General features: G+C 40.2%; 3 protein-coding genes across 4 annotated transcripts in view; 1 reads left to right on the top strand and 2 right to left on the bottom strand.

Moving 5' to 3' along the window:
- The window catches only part of LOC125978265 (golgin subfamily A member 7B), a 126,544-nt gene that overhangs the window by 107,916 nt on the left and 960 nt on the right, over positions 1-17,668 (bottom strand). The window contains exon 2 of the mRNA XM_049735445.2: positions 9,288-9,363. The gene's annotated coding sequence lies outside the window, so the exon portion shown is untranslated. The remainder of the gene's footprint in view (positions 1-9,287; positions 9,364-17,668) is intronic.
- On the bottom strand, positions 10,831-12,997 carry avpi1 (arginine vasopressin induced 1). 2 transcript variants are annotated; one of them, XM_049735443.2, is made up of 3 exons: positions 12,816-12,997; positions 11,505-11,865; positions 10,831-11,356 (listed from the first exon to the last, which is right to left on the bottom strand). In XM_049735443.2, the coding sequence occupies exons 2-3, from the start codon at positions 11,825-11,827 to the stop codon at positions 11,116-11,118; spliced, it is 564 nt and encodes a 187-aa protein (XP_049591400.1). In that variant the 5' UTR covers positions 11,828-11,865; positions 12,816-12,997; the 3' UTR covers positions 10,831-11,115. The 2 variants fall into 2 exon arrangements, with proteins under 2 accessions (XP_049591400.1, XP_049591399.1); XM_049735442.2 differs by having other exon boundaries at positions 11,505-11,869; positions 12,816-12,995.
- Positions 14,107-17,499, top strand: plek (pleckstrin). The gene is made up of 9 exons (XM_049735438.2): positions 14,107-14,364; positions 15,027-15,182; positions 15,267-15,448; positions 15,524-15,615; positions 15,690-15,874; positions 16,351-16,455; positions 16,545-16,628; positions 16,798-16,867; positions 16,950-17,499. Exons 1-9 carry the CDS (start codon positions 14,323-14,325, stop codon positions 17,087-17,089), a joined length of 1,056 nt encoding a protein of 351 aa, XP_049591395.1. The 5' UTR covers positions 14,107-14,322; the 3' UTR covers positions 17,090-17,499.

Below are 17,668 nucleotides of genomic sequence, written 5' to 3'. Positions count from 1 at the left end.
GATGAAGGTTGGGGAAGCCTAATCAGCAAAATCTCAGTCACTCGCTCAGTAAACTCACTTCCGATGGCTTTAAAGCTTCAAGAAAGAAGGTACGAGATGTCATGACATTTGGATTTCTTTAGGGGGTTTTCTCCCTGCACTTTTGATCGGGTGATTTCTCAATTTTCCAATTAGGTCACGGTGGAAGAACCTCCCTACGGTAGATTTAAAATGGTACGGTCCCCTCGTCTAACATCATCTTTGTGACCAAGAAAGTAGCCTGCCAGGTTTTAAACTTCTAACCACTACAAAGGTTTACGCTCTCATTGTCATTGTAATTGTTTCATATTTCTTGCATACCATTATTGTATGCATGTGTGCGTGTGCGCGATTTGTGCACGTGTGAATCCTGTAGAGGGCGAGTGCGGTGTGCTGCTGAGGCCGAAATCTGTCTTGAGCACTTAATTAACGCTAAGGCTCCAGTGGCCCGAACTTATTAAAGATCCACAACACATTAAGTAACATACACACACATTGACATCAATTAGGCCCACAACATCCTACCTTTGAGCTACCAATGATTAAATGCATCTCAATTGGTGACCTTGTGCTGCTTAGTGACCCACTTGTGGAGGGGAATTATTTTTAAGGACTTTTAACTGGGTTGGCAACTGAGTTTTAAAATAGTACAAGTGGAGGGAATGCATTTTTTCAAAAACACAAAAGAGGCAGTGTTCAAAACAAAGCTACAGCTAATTATAGCTGCAAAGTTTTTGTAACGATTTAACTACAGTTCTGAGTTACGTTTGTGATCGACTTCCAATCAAATTCGATTTACGTTGCTGACATAGGAATACAAGTCTGTTGTGAACCAAAATCCTCTTGATTCAGATTTTGGCACCAGATAATATTTATACATTTGTGTTTTCACTATTTGCAGCAGAGTATGTTCCCTATTTTTACTCAAATAATGGCTTTCACTCCATCAGTAGCTGTGTCTCTGAATTAGACTTCCTCAATTAAAACAAGAATAAAACAAGGGTACCAAAGGGGAGGACACGGAAACTATGAATGGATTAACCATTTAGCTCCGTGTGTGTACTCGTGCGTCAGCGCTTCAGGAGACATTTGCCCGAGGAGGAGGCCACACAGATTGGTGTGAAGCGAGGAGCCAGCTCAGATCTGCTTAGCATCGCCACGCGTGTCACATCACGTCGGATGGCGCCACAGTTACATGGGAAGGGGGTTGGGGGACAACATGGCCGTCACGTTGAACAACAACCCTGTGACAAATGCAGACGCACCCCTTCTGTCAAGCAGGCCTAAGGAGCCACCTCTGATGTTGCTTGCCTACACATACATTGTAATATGCTATGACGCCGTTGGCACCTGCACATTTTCTTTTCTACGCATGTTGTCATCTCGAAACTCCGTTAAGTATGTGCTCGGATGTGACAGCGCATGAAGCAATATTGCATGACAGATTATCAAAGCGCTTTAACGTTTGTGACTATTGTTGTAATTTAAACATTCTGACAGCAGTTTAGCGACAACAAAAAAAGTCAAATTGGAAAATGATGACGCAATTGTGGGAAATCAGGAGCCGTCAAAGGCAGATGGAAATTTTCGGCGATGAGGCTGTACAGAGGTGAATGGAGAGTGATGTAAGGCAAGTAATATTGGAAGGAAAGAGAAGACGGGCAGGCAGACAGACTTCGGACGTTAACAGTTGTAGAATGTGTCTGAAATATTACGACGAGAAAAAATCGAAGGTGGAAACTGTGGACAAAAGTTTGGGAAGACACGGCTATTAAAATAAGGTTTCCTTAAAGGGGAAGTCGCTGTCAACAAAAACTATATGTCATATGGAGCGGACATTTTGTACTGCCACTTGCTGTCGGCTAATCTCATCAGCTCATCTCACATGATCAAACCCATAAAACAGATGAGCCTTGGCACAATTTTCTCTGCCATTGAAAATCGGTACAGAAAGAGGAAGGGAATCAATGAGGGAAGATGAAATTGGTGACATGAAGGCCATGTACATCAGAGCCACAGTACAGATGAAGGAATATATTTTCTCCACTAAACTTGCAAGAAACCCTGGAGATTTAATTAATCTTCATTCGCCTCTCACTGCTTTGGGCTGTAGCGCATTCCTAGACACCTTCATCTTGACGAAAATACTAAATACCCCCGTTGAGGTACACACCAATGGATTGTCACTACAGTCACGGCTACCCAGAGCCACACTAACACCAATGAGAGAGACGTGATATTATCACTACCTAGGAGATAAACACCCATGTGGTGTGATTAATCCAAAACCAGAATCTTCTAATTCTGCATCTGCCTTCCACCAGTGGAAGGCAGGCTGAATAATTGAACAGTGAACATAAGATTCATGAAAAGCTCAGCTTGCCAGAGCGCTTTAAGGGGGGCCGGTGGGGGTGGAGGGGGGACCAAAATGCTCTATGACGCTATTCTCCAGAAGCTGCCAGAGGAAGCAATAGACTCATCCATATTTTCTATTTCATCACATTCGCTTCATGTTGTACACAGCAGAGCAGCAGGAGGCGGGGCTTTGAAAGAAGTATTCCATTGTTAATCTCTGAGATTATGCAAAACCTACGGAAATCAAATTGAAAACCTTTTTGTTTATTTATTGTGGAGCACTGATTTCATAATGGCGGACATGTTTTGTTCATTTTCATCGTAATTTCCGATGACTTATTTAGTTCTGTCAGTATCAAAGGTCGCTTTCTTAAGATTTGGTCCTGATTTTAAAAGACTCATCTCAAATGTCACAAGACTTCATTCAATGACCATTTTTATTTATTATCCAAGCACTAAAAAAAAAAGTACTGATCAAAATCTTATGGTTACAAATGGTTAGACCATGCTGTGAAATCCAAAGGTCATCCCTGATATTAAAGGTCACAATTTTAAAGGTTAAGGTGCTGTCACTTAAGATGTTTTGTTTCTATTTGTAAGCCTTCAACATATGACAAAATGTATTACATGATGTACTACTGTTAGCTAGACATGAAAAGCAAATATATATTCAGTTTGACCAGCACGCAATCATGGGGGGCAGCAAGTACAAAAACGTGAAATTCAATAGTAAACAATGTAGCCAGTGGAACACAACAGAGTGCCAGCTGACGTTTTTTTTTTTTTTTTTTAAGCATTTGATGCAAAACCACTTGAAATTGCGGCTCTCAATGAAGGACACTCAAAAGCAAATATAGTGAACAATGACTGACATTGAGCTCTTGGACATTTGAGTCATCCACGTCTATTTTCTTTTTGATTATTTTTTATTTTCAGGGCCATCAACATTGTTATTTTATTTTTAAGCAGAAGATGGTGTTGGAAGCCTCTATTATGTGTGTTTGTTTCTACCTGTCTAGAGAAAACCCATGGATGCCAAAATATAAAAACTGTGAGGTTATCATAACATTTTAATAGGTGGGCAATCAAATTTCAAGGTTATTAGGGGTAGTGAGTTGGATACAGTTGAAAAAAAGTGGCACAGAAATCTGTGATGGCCAGATAAAAAAATGTGGGGACTTCAAACGGAACCTTGTGGGACACCTAGGACAGGGGGACCAGTGGCTGAGTTGTATCTATTGATGCCAGTGAACCCGGTGTACGACGTGTGGGCAATGTATAACTAAATCCAATAATTATTCCTCACAAGGGATCATTTGAACCATGCTTTGTCGTGCACGTGGGACCCTTTTTCTAAAGGTGACCCTGATGGGGGCATCAAACCCCATATGTAGCTCCTTGGTTCATTGGGAGACACAAACATAAGGTGGCAGCTCATCGAGAAGCATTCTACTCATTGTTTATTCTATTTCAAAGCGCAACCCCCAGCCTTCCACACATGCCATTCTCTTTCGTTCTATTTTGCATTTGAAGAAGTGAAATATGCTGGCTATAACTTGATAAATGCAGTGTGTTATTTCAGTAGTTGTATTGTGTTCATGAGCCGCCCTCTTGTTAACGCATGAAAGCGACAGTCTGTCTCAAAGCGCAGACAATCGTGACAGAGTCTTTTGTTGCTTGTGACAGGGAATTAAACATCAGTATTTTCCTGCAGTTTGCTGGGCGAAGTAAAATCACTTGATTGATTGAAACGGTCTGAATACAATAAAGGACTTTTCTCTCACTTAAACGAATAGAAACAATAGTAGCTGGGTTGCAAAGGCATGATAAATTTTAAGAATCTTTTCATGGAAAGTTAGTCTAAGGAATTTTGGAATGTTTCACAGTGACAATTTGAACATTTGCCATCAAATACAAATATGGAACTGTGCAAAACCTAATGTAATGGAAAAGCATACTATCAAAATGTTGTTAGTATTATCTTAACAAATGTCAATACATAAAAACATACAGGAGACAAAAGTCAGACTCAATGATAATCAATCAATAAATAAATAAATAGATAAATAAATAAATATTGTGTAATAAATCTTATATATAATTATTTTTTTTGCAATTTGGGCCTCCATTCCAAATACTCTTTCAAACCCAATGTTAAAAAAATAATAATAATATTAATAACTGAAATGTTTTTTCTCATGACATGCTCCCTGGATTTTGCGCCTTTTAATGGTGACTATAAATAATGTCTGCAAAGTGCACATAGCAGGTCGAGCAACTTCTCACATTATATAAAGTATACTGAACATGTTTCCTGCGAGTGTCTTAATATTGATGCATGTCTCTAAAAGCAACATGATGAGCCAGTCATTATAGATGCATATGCCATTAAGGCTATCTGGAAGCGACGACACGTCAACGCTTAGAGATGTGACCGCCTCGAGCCAATCAAAGGCGATCTTTGATGTTACTTCATGTGATCATGTGTCAACATTCCACATTACACACACACAATGCTTTTGATGATGTCACAACTCGTATGTATATATAGTCCATGTGATGTGATTGTCACTTTTAAAATAAGACAAGGCTGTTTTTCAACTTTTAACTTAGCAAATTATAAACTCCAAGTTTTAATTGTATGACTTTTTAGTATGCATGATCATCCGAAAGACTTTTCCACCATTTCAAGATTTTCCTAGGCCCACATTTAAATATCATTAAGGCTATTTTTAATAATCACCGTCAAATTTCAAAAGTTCAAATTTGTCTCGAACAGGGTTAACAGTGTTTCAACCCAATTTTGTGACTCACTTGTCTTCCACCGTGCATCTCAAATAAGTTGGGTTCTTAAAGTGACAATGCCTGCAGGGAAATGTGTTCAGACCCATTTCCGTTGTAGCCTTCCGATTATCCCGCTTTGAAGAAAGACTTTGGAGTGCAAAGTGATGAGGAGGAGGGATGTCTGCTGTAAAGGTTGACTTTATATTTTTTCCCCCTTGATCTGCGGCAGACGTTCTTTGTGTCCTCGCATCCTATGTGGCAGAGTGCGTGTGTGTGTGGGGAGGGTGTAGTGGGCTTCCGGGGGCCTTTTTTCCACTAAGAATCTCATCCGTTTTCGCACCCTGTCACATCCTGCCTGAAAGTACAGGGTGACTTCAAAGGTGTTGCTGGAAGTGCACTAAACGGGGTTCTATACTTGGCCTTGAAGCCTTTCTAGTGCTACCTTTGCATTTCTGTGAATGTTTCTCTCGCATCATTAAATGTACAGTTGGAGAGCTCTTTATGTGGTTTACAAAGTGTGCAAAACAATGGTGATTTTAATGCTCAAACATGGCCATTGGGGTTGCCATGGATATCTCAGGGATTCGGCAAAGCATTTTTTTTTCTTCTTTTAAAAACCGTAAGAATTCTTCAGAAGACACTGATAAAGATTTATTGTGCGTTGGGGTAAATGTGGGCAGAAAAAAAATATGAAAACAATTGCCCAAAAGTCAAATATCTTGCCAGTGACCTGAAGGGTCCAAGTATGTTCAGGGTGCCTAGAGCCCCCGTGGTCACCCCTTTAGTTCCGCCAGTGGACTCAAAAAGGCTTAATGTAGGCTCTCAAACATTGATTGACCAAGAAAAACAATCAGAGCCATTTTGTGGATGGTTTTCACAGCTGAACTGAAATAAAGTGAGTTCATTGAATCCCACTTATTTTCCTTTAGCTTTGATTTACACCAAAATCAGGAAGCACATGACACATCACATATTGTCTTCTTTTTCTTTCATCTAAAATGTCCCTCCTCCCTCAGTTTATCAAGAGGAATTTATTTTTCACTATTGGCTGACATCCACAAAGTACTCCCACTCTCTGACAGGTCTGCCAACGAAGACGACATTCCTAATTGGAGGGGATGTCGTTCCAAAAACTCAAAATATTACCCAGAAAATAACTAGGGCAAAACACATTATGGTAGCTGGTTTTCTATTATAATAGCCCCAAAATATTTAACCCACTAGAATTTTAAATATAGGATCATACATTTTTTATCCTATCATATTTTTATAATGGCCTTTATAGGACTTTACAATAAGGACATCCATATGTAAAACAGTGGTGAAAGTATCAATGGCTGACACAGTTCTTGCACTTGTTTGTGTGATCTCGCATGCTATAGCGTGCTACCATGAACCCAAAGTCTGCACGCACAGATGTGTGTATGCATGTGCATTGTAGTCTCGTTTGCGTGCAAATTTGCTCATTAGCTCAAGGTTATGCTCCGCATATTGTGTCACTGGCTCAGAGGTCTGTTTTGAACTGAATTATTAAGACGTGCTTTTCCTCTTTAGTTCCGACTCAGTGGGAACGTGTTAATGTGAATTTGTCCCATTTTAGCCTGCTGATCTTTATGTGAGGCACGCTGTTACCGTGCGTCACAATAAAGCAGCTCTAAACGCAACCAGAGCTCTGAATAAATTACGCAAAATTGTTTGGGTTTGTGGGATAGTAATTTACTTGTGAAGAGTTTTGTTTCCCTAACGACTTTTCCCGCAGTGTTTCACTGGCCACTCGCGGTGAAGTTATTTAAATATTTACGGTGTTGAGTTCACAACAAAATGAGCCCTGATGGATTTGACATTTAGATCAACAATAAATTGCCCATGCTGGCATCGACACTGATATTTAGCAAAGACCAATTCATTATTCATAAGGTTTAATAACGTTTCATATTTTTAGACAGGCTTTTTTTATTTTACCAGGTCTCAGCATGACCTTTCCCTGGCTGATCATCCCAACATGAGGGCAATAAATGCTAGTTGTTAAAGAATAACTATTGTAAAACAACACAAATGTGTTTGTTTAATGATGTGATCTAAATTTGAGCTACTGAGAACTAAAGTGGGTCAAGTACATTTTCGTGTCACTCTGGATGCACCCCACCAAGGTTGCCCCCCCCCCAAAAAAAAAATTGCACAGTACTTTGGTTTTCATGCACCTTTTTCTCTATATAGCTGAACATAAAATCCAAAATAATGAACCGATTGTTTTGAAATTTTCAGAGATTGATGTGAGCATAGGCAACATGTGCACTTGAATTGTGGTGACGAATAGCTGTAGTTTTCTAACATTAAGCGATATTCCATTTTTTGTGTTTTAATAATTGGTCATAGTTTTTTTTTGACAGATGTCAAGCATTTTTTACATCAAACCTTTTAGATTATGAATACTCTGTTCATGGCGGCGTAAGAATCAGTGTCAAAGGACACAGAAAAAAAACAGGCACAAGACAGTCATGGGCCATGTGACCGTCTCTAGCTATTCAGTGTAAAACTCCTCTCCTCGCTTGTCCTCGACTCACCTGAACGCCTCGTGAGCAGTGTAATGTGATGCGATGTGAAGTTGGCCGAACATGTCGCTTCTAAGCCCAGAACAGGCCCGTAGGCCGCGGAGCGTGAAGGCGGACAGGGAAGGTCTCACTCTCACATTTGGAAAGGAGTTTGACCTTCTATGCACAAATGCCTGTACCAGTTAGGCAGCTCGGTTAAATTTATGTGACAGCTCTCACTGATGTTGTTTTTTAATCTAATGGTTATTTTCATGTCTGTTGTGACTTTTGAACTAGAAACTAGTGGCTGCTCAATTGTGTGAACTGAGCAGAAATAAAGAATGTAAATATAACCTAAGTGGGTCTTCTGTTAAAGTGGATAAACATGTGGTATGATGCAATGTCTGACTTTGGAATCAATTTTTTTTTTAAAACACAAAAACCCTGATGTCAAGTTACAGATTACCTTTTGCAGTGGGAAAAAAAAGGAAAAAACAAATATTGATTGTGATTACAAGCAGGCTATCACTTTACCTAACATCCGCAGAATGTTCTACTTCTAGCTCTTGTATTTATAGCAGCAAAAAATTAAACGACAGAAGTCCTCTGAGGTACTCTGCAGTATTTTTTTTCCTACGAATTTCAGTCAGATTCTAAATCTTATGGGCGGTCGACTGTACTGCACTTCTGAACTTTAATGAACTGGTATGAAACCTAAATATATCCATTGCTATTACATTAGCTTCAATTAAGTCTTCCTATCAGTGCCATGATAAAACTGAGCAGATTCGAGAGTGAGAGAAGATGCTCATCTCAGCAGGTCTCTCCTTTTAAACTCACACCTGATGCTCACCTGAGAGACGAGTATTTTTTTTTTACGTCAGGGACCTTTGAAACCAGTGAGGAACTGAGCTGGAAATAAGAACAAAGGCGCACAATGACACAGGGGAAGGAATAACAATGAGTGATGTGCTGTGCCGTTGCGTGATTCCATGAATAGAAATTGTGTGCGTGTGCGCGTGCGCTGCATCGGTCTTGGATTAACATCAGAGCATGAATACTGTATATATCATTTCCCTAATTACCATTCGGTACTCTAATTACAATGCATCGGGGACACTGGCTCTGTGTGATCCTCACTCATGTATAATAATCTCTATACGACTTGCTTTGTCATTCTCACACAGAACTGCATCAAGGGTGTCACTTCCTCTCTTTGACTATGCTTCCTTTGCTTTCATGCACCTGTCATTCCAATCTTACCTTGAGTCACCTTTGCACAACTAGAAAGTTGAATCACTAAACAGATTTGTAGTCTGCAATGAAGTACAGAATCATCACCGGTAAACACAACATTCAGCTAAATCTATACGCAACATTAATTCATTATTGTTGCAATCACTGAATTATTCCGAGTTCATCTCTCGCTCTTGCATTCCGCAAACAGTGAAGAATGAGCCGTGTCCTGAATCGATCGCGATGAAGCTTCATCAAAGTGCCATCATCAGTCAAAGTGTCGTGTAATATTTAAGGCATTCAGCCAGCAACAGTGTGACTAACACACTGCATTAAAATTTAGGCAAGTGGAGAAAGGATTACCTCATAGCCAGAACTCGTCCGCATTAGCGCTCGAGGATTCAGCAGATGTCGGAGTGTCCCCAAACACAAGCAGAACCTGCAGGGAACAAAAAAATTATGAGGACATCTGGTGAACGCTTGATGTTTTTATTAACAGTGGCACTCTGAGATGTGGTTGACCTGACTTGCAAGTTTTGCTGTATTACACCATACGGCAATCTTGTCATGGAGATCCACCATTATTTTTAAGAATCAGAGCATGTGACGCGATTGCTCCCATTTTGATTTGAGGTGTAAGGTCCTTTTGGCCATTTCCAGGCGTCATTGACTGTTAAAGTTGCCCAAGAGATTTTGTAGGTACCACATTGCAGAGAGGTGAGCGCCAATAAACTGCAAAATTTGTGCATTTTTGTTATTGTGTGTTAGCAGAACACAGGAGGGAAGTTTGATGGCTCGCTATAAAATGCGGAACTGATAAACTGAGCTTTTTCAAGGTCATAGCTGTATAGATGCAATAACTCAGATTTCTTTTCAAACTGTGTTGCCCTCCACGTGGTGGTGAGGCACCACTATTGTTTCTTTGTATCATCCAGATTGAATTTAGGGAGAAGGCTCGCTGATTGCTGATGAAGATAATGTGTTTGGTGTACAGTGTTGATCATCTCAAGTAGATCACACACTGTAAAAGTATTTTTTTAATCAATGTTGCCATTTTGTTTTAATTTCAATTTTCTCTAATCCAACCATAATTGCTTTTATGCTGATCCGCCGCTTTCTCTTGGTTAACCTTGAGAACTCTATTTGAAAGGATCAGTACATTATCAAATTTTAAGTGTTTTTCTGGCTGAGTCATAACTTTTCCCCTCATTATCTGTCTCATTTGCTTGGTTGGCCTTGTAGTTAAGAATAACTATGAAGATTTTACTTTTGCTCGATTTAAATGTCTGCGTCCAACAAGTATGAACTACATTTGACTGATTCTCTGCCCTTTTAAATGCGTAACAGTAGCGTCGTCTAGCGACTTGTAAGAGCATTGTTGGTGGACGTCATACTGCTTAGTGGCCGCTACGGGGCGACAAAGATAACTTCAGCGTCCATTGAGTTTTGATTGACATTATTATTAAACAGTATGAGGAAATTGCACCCCATTGCAAATAACAGCCTTAGTACACTAAATGGATCATTAGAGACCAGTGTTAGCAGGAGCGTTCCCCCATCCGTACATGTAACAATAATGATACATTTTATTTATAAGGCGCCTTTCAAGGCACTCAAGGTTGCTGACCTATGTGAATGTGGCACATGAAAGCAGGCTATTGTGGCACAATAAAGGCTGTTTGAAACAACACGGAAGAAACGGTTACTCGGAAATCATTTTTGCTTCGACCAACATGAATGTCGCTGGAATTAACAAGACCATGAACCTGCCACAAAGTGTAATGTTTTACTTGAGTACTGAATATGAATCATACCTATTTTCCTGTTTAACACAATAAATGAAAAAGACCCACCAAAGTCAGAAGTATAATCAATATACCAAAGGCTTAAAAAGTACACAAAAAAGTATTTGATGAGGTTGGTAGTGTTTTATTTCAAGCCCAACAATACATTCATTGATGTATTCTGTGCTGGCACAAGGGGTCTGATTTACATCGGAGATCCAAAAGTCGAAACACGCCACGATTACTAAAATAGTAAAGTCATGATTACACTAACAATTTGTATTAATATCAGTTGTAAGCCATAAATATAAAACGCATGAAAAACAGCAAGTGCAGCATCATGTATTCTCACGTCACTACGCAAACAGGTAAATACTGTAATCGCCTGTATGGACAAATTGTCGTCATTAGTGTTGTATTCTGTGAAGGTATCTGTCAGGGTCAGTCTCGCCACCTCTCCTCGAACCTGAACCAGCTCGTGGAGATCTCTCGGGTGACCTGAAGCTTCGGCTCTCGTTTAGAACCGCTGATGCCCCTGTAGTGAGCTCATTTGTAGTGTGCTGATGTGGGCTTTCGCTGCCATGAGCCGCAGCATCTGTATCATCACCAGAGTCCTTTTCCTGGCTGCTTGGGAACCCTTCGGCAATACTAAATAAAAGGAAAACAGTATTTTTTGATGCCAAGTTGTCAATATAAGCAACTGAACATTTTTAGGTTGAGGGTCAATTATTGGTTTAGTCCCTGTCCCACACAAATTGCATGGATTTACTATGCCATCGTATCAGACTGCTGATACCTGAGATGATTGAAGGCCCGCATCCAGTGTGCGCCCAGTACGTCCCTCCCGGTAGCCCTCAAGCCTCTGCGGTGACTCCGGGTCCTGAGTCCCACCAAGGCTTGGGCAAGCTCAGTCTCATCCCTGTGGGCCCAAACCAGCTGAGCCCTCTGCTCAGCATCCTGATCGCCGGCCGCCCTGAAAAGTCTCTGCAGTTGCCACAGGTTCACATTGCTGAAGATGTTCCCAGAGCCGGCCTTGCGCGCTCGCCTCTCGGCCAGGCGCCACAGGGTCGAAGGGCCGGCCACCACGGATGAGGGCGGGGATGCAGCCCCGCTATCCATCAGAGGCAAATTTCAGGGCTAGGTTGCATATAGGACGTCTTGCTTTGAGAGGATGCAAAAAAAAAAAAAGTTTAAAAATCAATATAGACCGTTAACACAAAAGCTTCTGAAAGGATCTCTACAATCAATATTTTCCATTTTTGGTTTCCACTACATAAAGATCAGAGATATGTGATGATAAACATAGACCCAGAACATATTGTAACCAAAAGTAGCCTCAGCCTATGTCACAAAGTAATGAACTGTTTCTGTACTGCCCAATACACTGAACTCCGGGCCTCCTTTTTGGGGTCACTGACTAAACCGGGCCTCCTTTTTGGGGTCACTGACTAAACCAAACAGCACATTTGAGCAACAATCTGAATGCACCAATGATTAGGGAAACAGTGGGAGTAATTGCTGTTTACTTTGGAGATCTCGCTATCCAAGTTACTTATTGGTACAAATACTAGTCTAATAGCAAGTTTACTCCGCTAAACCACTGCTCTTCTGGTCTGCTGCTTTGTTTCTTAAGCCTTACTTCGTTGCTCCACTTTTAAAGCATGTTCCAAATTCTAATGCAGCTTGTAAGTGCGACACAAGCAGTGACAAAAGACTGGACTCAATATGGGTCACATAAGATCAGGTCAATGAATGTTAGGTCGTGTGTTGACAGCAAGTTACTGGTTATACTGGTTAGTTTGACATTTGACAATTATGCATGATAAATAACTATTTTGTTACGGGGTGTCTTGTGTGCATGGATTATGATCAACATTATTCTCTCACGTGCCTTTTTATGTCTGTCTTCTGTTTACTCCAGCTAAACTGCGGTGCAAAACATAGCTGAGCCAGAAAGTAGCAAAAACTACTATAATTCTAAAAATGATGGCTTCTTGTCATGACATGTTGATTCACAAACAAACGCATTCACTATATAATTAGCTGAATCTGCACATACAGATAGGATCTTACAGAATGACAAATAACGAAAATTTTATGTACTTACCGGAATAAACGTAATGACTCAATTGTAGTCACTTGAATAGCCTTTCCATCGATGCAGCAGCTTTTTTCTAAGTTGTTTTTGTCCCGATGAAAGCTGCCACCATACGTGACGTTGCGTGCAGCATTTTTGTTGGTTCTTTGTTAATCCATTTGTGCGCTTGAGCCGGTTCAATCGCTGGCACGCCAAAAGCCAATGAGATAAGAGATTCTACCATAGTAGGCGGGGAAAAATGTCAAAACTGGCCAATCATGAGGTTGTAAAGGTGGGATATAAAAATGGCACCGCCTCTGTAATTACGTCAATCTCGTCCTTTGACGTCAATGGCACGAACGGTCCTTTTATTGTGCACGAGACGAGCATCCTGCGCGCATGCATTGACGTTTAAAACTATGTCAGTGAACTGCGGAATAATTACGGTGACATTCTATTCGTTATCATATCATTTTGCAAGACTAGGAGATGCGTTAAATTGTTTCCCTGTATGACGTCATAAATACAAAATTGGTTACGTCACCATGCCTGCGTTTTTGTTATGGTTTGTTTTCATCGCCCACAACACATTTTTACAGTTTTAAAATTGCGCCTCGTTTGAATGTACATTTCAACAGTGTTTAAATAGCAACCTCTAGAGGAGCACCAACAGCGTTACAACAAAATAAATCATTGGTTTTGGGGGTCTGCACAATTCAGATACAATTCTTTACCTGCATTTATCATCATTTGACAACTCCCAAAGCACCAGTAATAATTTAATACAAAATTTAACACAACTAAAATTTTATCCATCCAAAAATAATCATTAAACATTTTTAGCATGGTTGATTACTGATTGATGATAAATGACTGCAACTCAATTTTAACAGGCATTTTCTCTTCACCTCTATTTTGATTATTTTTCCACACTAGAAAAGAAACTGATTGGAAGAAAAATGATGTATTATATATTTGTGTCCTAAAATTCAGGCTTGTGTTAGTCATGAAGGAATCGTGTATTGTAGTGACAAAATACAATAGTATTTTGTCACCGCATTAGCCATCACCACAAAAAGTTAATAAATAAAATAAAAATTAAAAGCGAGTGAAAAGGTATTTTATCATATAAGCAAAAGGATTGGCTGTTGACATCAACGCGTCAAGAGTTAAAACGTTTTGCTATGTAGGAGTAAAGCAAAAATGTTGTGCAATGAATTAAAAACAATACAAAATAAACAGCATTTGTGAAATGAGTCATGCTCCTAAAAGTGTCAAAAGTTGAGCGAGTCATACAAACGTCAGCTGAAACAGCTGACAAAAAAAAAAGAGGAAGGAGATGGCCGGTTCATCTGCCACACACAAACCCCCACCCAGAAAGCCACTTCCTGCTCGCTTGTCAGTAGTTTTGATGACAAGCAAACAGAAGAATATTTTTAAAAATAAGTAAAATCCAAAAAAGGGGCGGTGGGGATAGAAAAAGAAGGAAAAGTCGGTCAACCGGCTCGGCAAAGAAGCACTGAGTGAAGTAACAGTGATGGAGCCTCAACAAATAAGAGAGGGTTACTTGGTCAAAAAGGTAAGAACACTCACTTCCTCTATTGACCTTTCCAGTGTGGTTCAGACGGAAAAATTATCCATTTTATTCATTGTGCTAAACTGAAGGCAAGTGTATTTCATTTACACCAGAGGGGCTGTCATGTGATCATTCTTCTCGAACAAGGTGGTCCAGTACCCAAGGTTATTTATGTACTCTCGAGCAACGCAATTCTGCAAGCATGATCATAAGACAGCTCGTGTTTTGTATTAAGTGTCACATCATTTAGTTAAACGACCTTTTATATCCTACTACACTCGAGTGTTTGTGCTGTACAATGTCTTCTTACGGCAGGGATAAAACAACACAAAGGCTGCTTGCATTGCCATTACAAGTTCAAATAAGGGACAAAGTTGAGCAAAGAATTTAACTTTGGTGCCGCTAATCGTACAGTGATTGATCAATACAAATGATTCTTGGTTTGACAAAGATAGACAGATGAGATGTTGAAAAAGGGGGAAGTAGTCGTTAAACAAGAAAGCGCCAATGCGGCATTTGAAAGACAAAAAGATGAGTTAAATTATGAAAGGTCATCCTGAGGGGGGAGTGACGCATCTATTCACATCATCATATTGACATTTTCGTACAAAATATCACCACAAGTACAAATATTCATCTAATGTCATGTTTTTCCTGACTCAAAGAGCTCACTGTTAAATTACTGGACCGCTGTGTGGGCGGTGCTGTCTGAAGACGGGCTGGATTTCTACAAGAAGAAAACAGATCAGTCTCCCAAAGGGATGATCCCACTGCAGGGGGCCACCATTATCAGTCCTTGTCAGGACTGTGGCAACCGAATGGTATGTCTATATTGTGTCGTTTACACACACACAAACACAACTTGGAGCAGAAGTGCACATCAGTGAGTTCATTTCATTCTTCAGTTGGTGTTCAAGATCACCACACAGAAGAAACAGGAGCATTTCTTCCAAGCGTCACACACAGAGGAGAGGGAATTGTGGGTCAAAGACATCAAGAGGGCGCTTCAGTGCCTGCAAGGGGGCAAGAAGTTTGCCAGGAAGTCCACCAGACGCTCCATTCGCCTGCCCGACACCGTCAACCTGACGTAAGCTCATGAAAGTCTTACCATAAAGTTACTAATGCGACAATCTTGAGAAAAAAAGTGCCATTGTCGTTCTAGTGAGCTGTATAATCAACTGAGGGACCCTGATGAAGGGGTGAAGGAATTGAAACTGGAGCGAGAGAATAGAATCTTCAACCACTGCTTCACTGGTAGTGTTGCTTTTTGTCACGGTTCCTTTTTATTTTTATTCTTGCAAGTTTCACTTTGATACTTTCTTTAAAAGGTTCCACGGTGTTAGAGTGGCTCATATCCAAGCAGAAAGCCAGGAACAGGCCCGAGGCGCTTATGTTAGCTACGGGTCTTCTGAACGAGGGCTACCTGCAGCCCGCCGGCGATCTTTCAAAGGAGGGAGCGGTGAGCAGTGAGAAGTCCGTCTTCTTGGATCAGATCGAGGCTTTTTACTACTTTGTAAGTTGATGGCAGTCACACTAATATGCTCAGCAAAGTCATTCGTATAGACCAGGGATTTTCAACTGGTTTTGTCCAAGGGTATTTATTTGCATCTGTTTTTCTATTTTGGGAATCTCAGCTACATTTGGATGAGTACATGATTCATAAATATCTGGAAAATAAATAAAGTTTAAATAAATCAATTTTATTGAAAAAATGCTACGATTATCTTCCATTTCCAATTTTGTGGACCACCTGCAATAAATAATTAGCTGGAAAATAAACAGTCTAAATAATAAATCAATTTTATTTTGAAAAATTTTACATTATTTTCTATTTCCACGGACCACCTCCAATACTGCCACGGACCACTAAAGGGTCGCGGACCACCGGTTGACAATCCCTGATTTAGACAGGCGAATCAGATAGGTTGATTTAGAAAATGACATTTGAAGATTTTAAGAGATTTTGGAGCATGTGCTGCATTGTGACAGGCAGACAGCGGCTTTTTCTGCGAAGGCTACTCCAGTGACGAGGACACTCTTGTCAAAGAAGAATTCAGAGGGAATATTGTCAAACAAGGCTGTTTGCTAAAACAGGTACTAACTCAAGGCAAACTAGTGTACAAAGCGTTCCAGTCTAATCTCCATGCTGAAAATTCTGATTTGGATTGCTCCATTGTTCACAGGGCCACAAGAGAAAAAACTGGAAAGTCCGGAAATTCATTTTGAGGAACGACCCTGCCTACATGCATTATTACGATCCCACCAAGGTAAATAATACATTTCACCTCAAATAATGGCCCTCCTCTAATAGCTGTCGAGTGTATACCTAAATTGGAGCAAAGATGCATGCCTCGCGATACAAATTTCAATTGTTCCCTGATTACGCTTGTAACTCAAATAGGCAAAGAGTGTAACGAATTTTTTTTTCCAATTTAGGGTGCTGACCCATTGGGGTCCATCTATCTGCGGGGCTCAGTGGTCACGGCTGTGGATTTCGTCCCTGATGGTGGGTGAGAAGCGCACAGTGTCCCTTTTCTTCCCCCTCAGGCCTTTTTCATCTCTCAACCGTTTACCTCCCGCCATTACAGCCAAAAGATACGACGTTGACGGCAACTTGTTTGAGATCATCACCTCTGAGGAAACGCACTACTTCCTGCAGGCGGCCACTGCCGAAGAGCGAAAGGAGTGGATCGAAGCTGTGCAAGAAGTGGCCAAAAGTGGAAAGTAGTATTGATCTGCCAGATCTTTGTAAAGGATGGAAAAGTGTGTACGTTTTCACATTTAGTCACATTAATATGTCATGTAGCTAGCTTATTTAATGGTTGTAGTCTAGTCATTAGAAAATTGTAGTCATAGGAGCCCTGTGCCTTTTATTGAGCCTCTCATTTTTGCCTCATGAAATTAAAAACAGTCTTATCATATAACCACATGCATGTTCGCAGTTCCTGCTTGGGAAGTGGGAGTGTATTAACAGTTTATTTTAACGGTTAAGAAGAAGACAATGCTTGGGTTGCTCTGTATTAAATATAGTTCATATTTCCAGCAGAAAGCAATATTGTTTCTTTCAACATTATATAATTTAGTGTGGTCAACTTATGTTCACTTTTGTTGAATTAAAAGCACAAATAATTGCTATTACACTTGTCTGTGGTTTTGATGGCAAGCACACAGAGTAATATTTTTAAATATTTATGAATTTGACTTTATATCATCTCAGTGTCTCATTTGAACGATCACTCAGCTTTTGCAGCCGAACCAACTGGTCCATTGAAGTAACTTATGGTAAATAATTATTCAATTATCGTTC

This window comes from Syngnathus scovelli, chromosome 12 (genome assembly GCF_024217435.2).
Source record: "Syngnathus scovelli strain Florida chromosome 12, RoL_Ssco_1.2, whole genome shotgun sequence".
NCBI classification, from domain to species: domain Eukaryota; kingdom Metazoa; phylum Chordata; class Actinopteri; order Syngnathiformes; family Syngnathidae; genus Syngnathus; species Syngnathus scovelli.
This window is presented reverse-complemented; position numbering and strand designations above follow the sequence as displayed.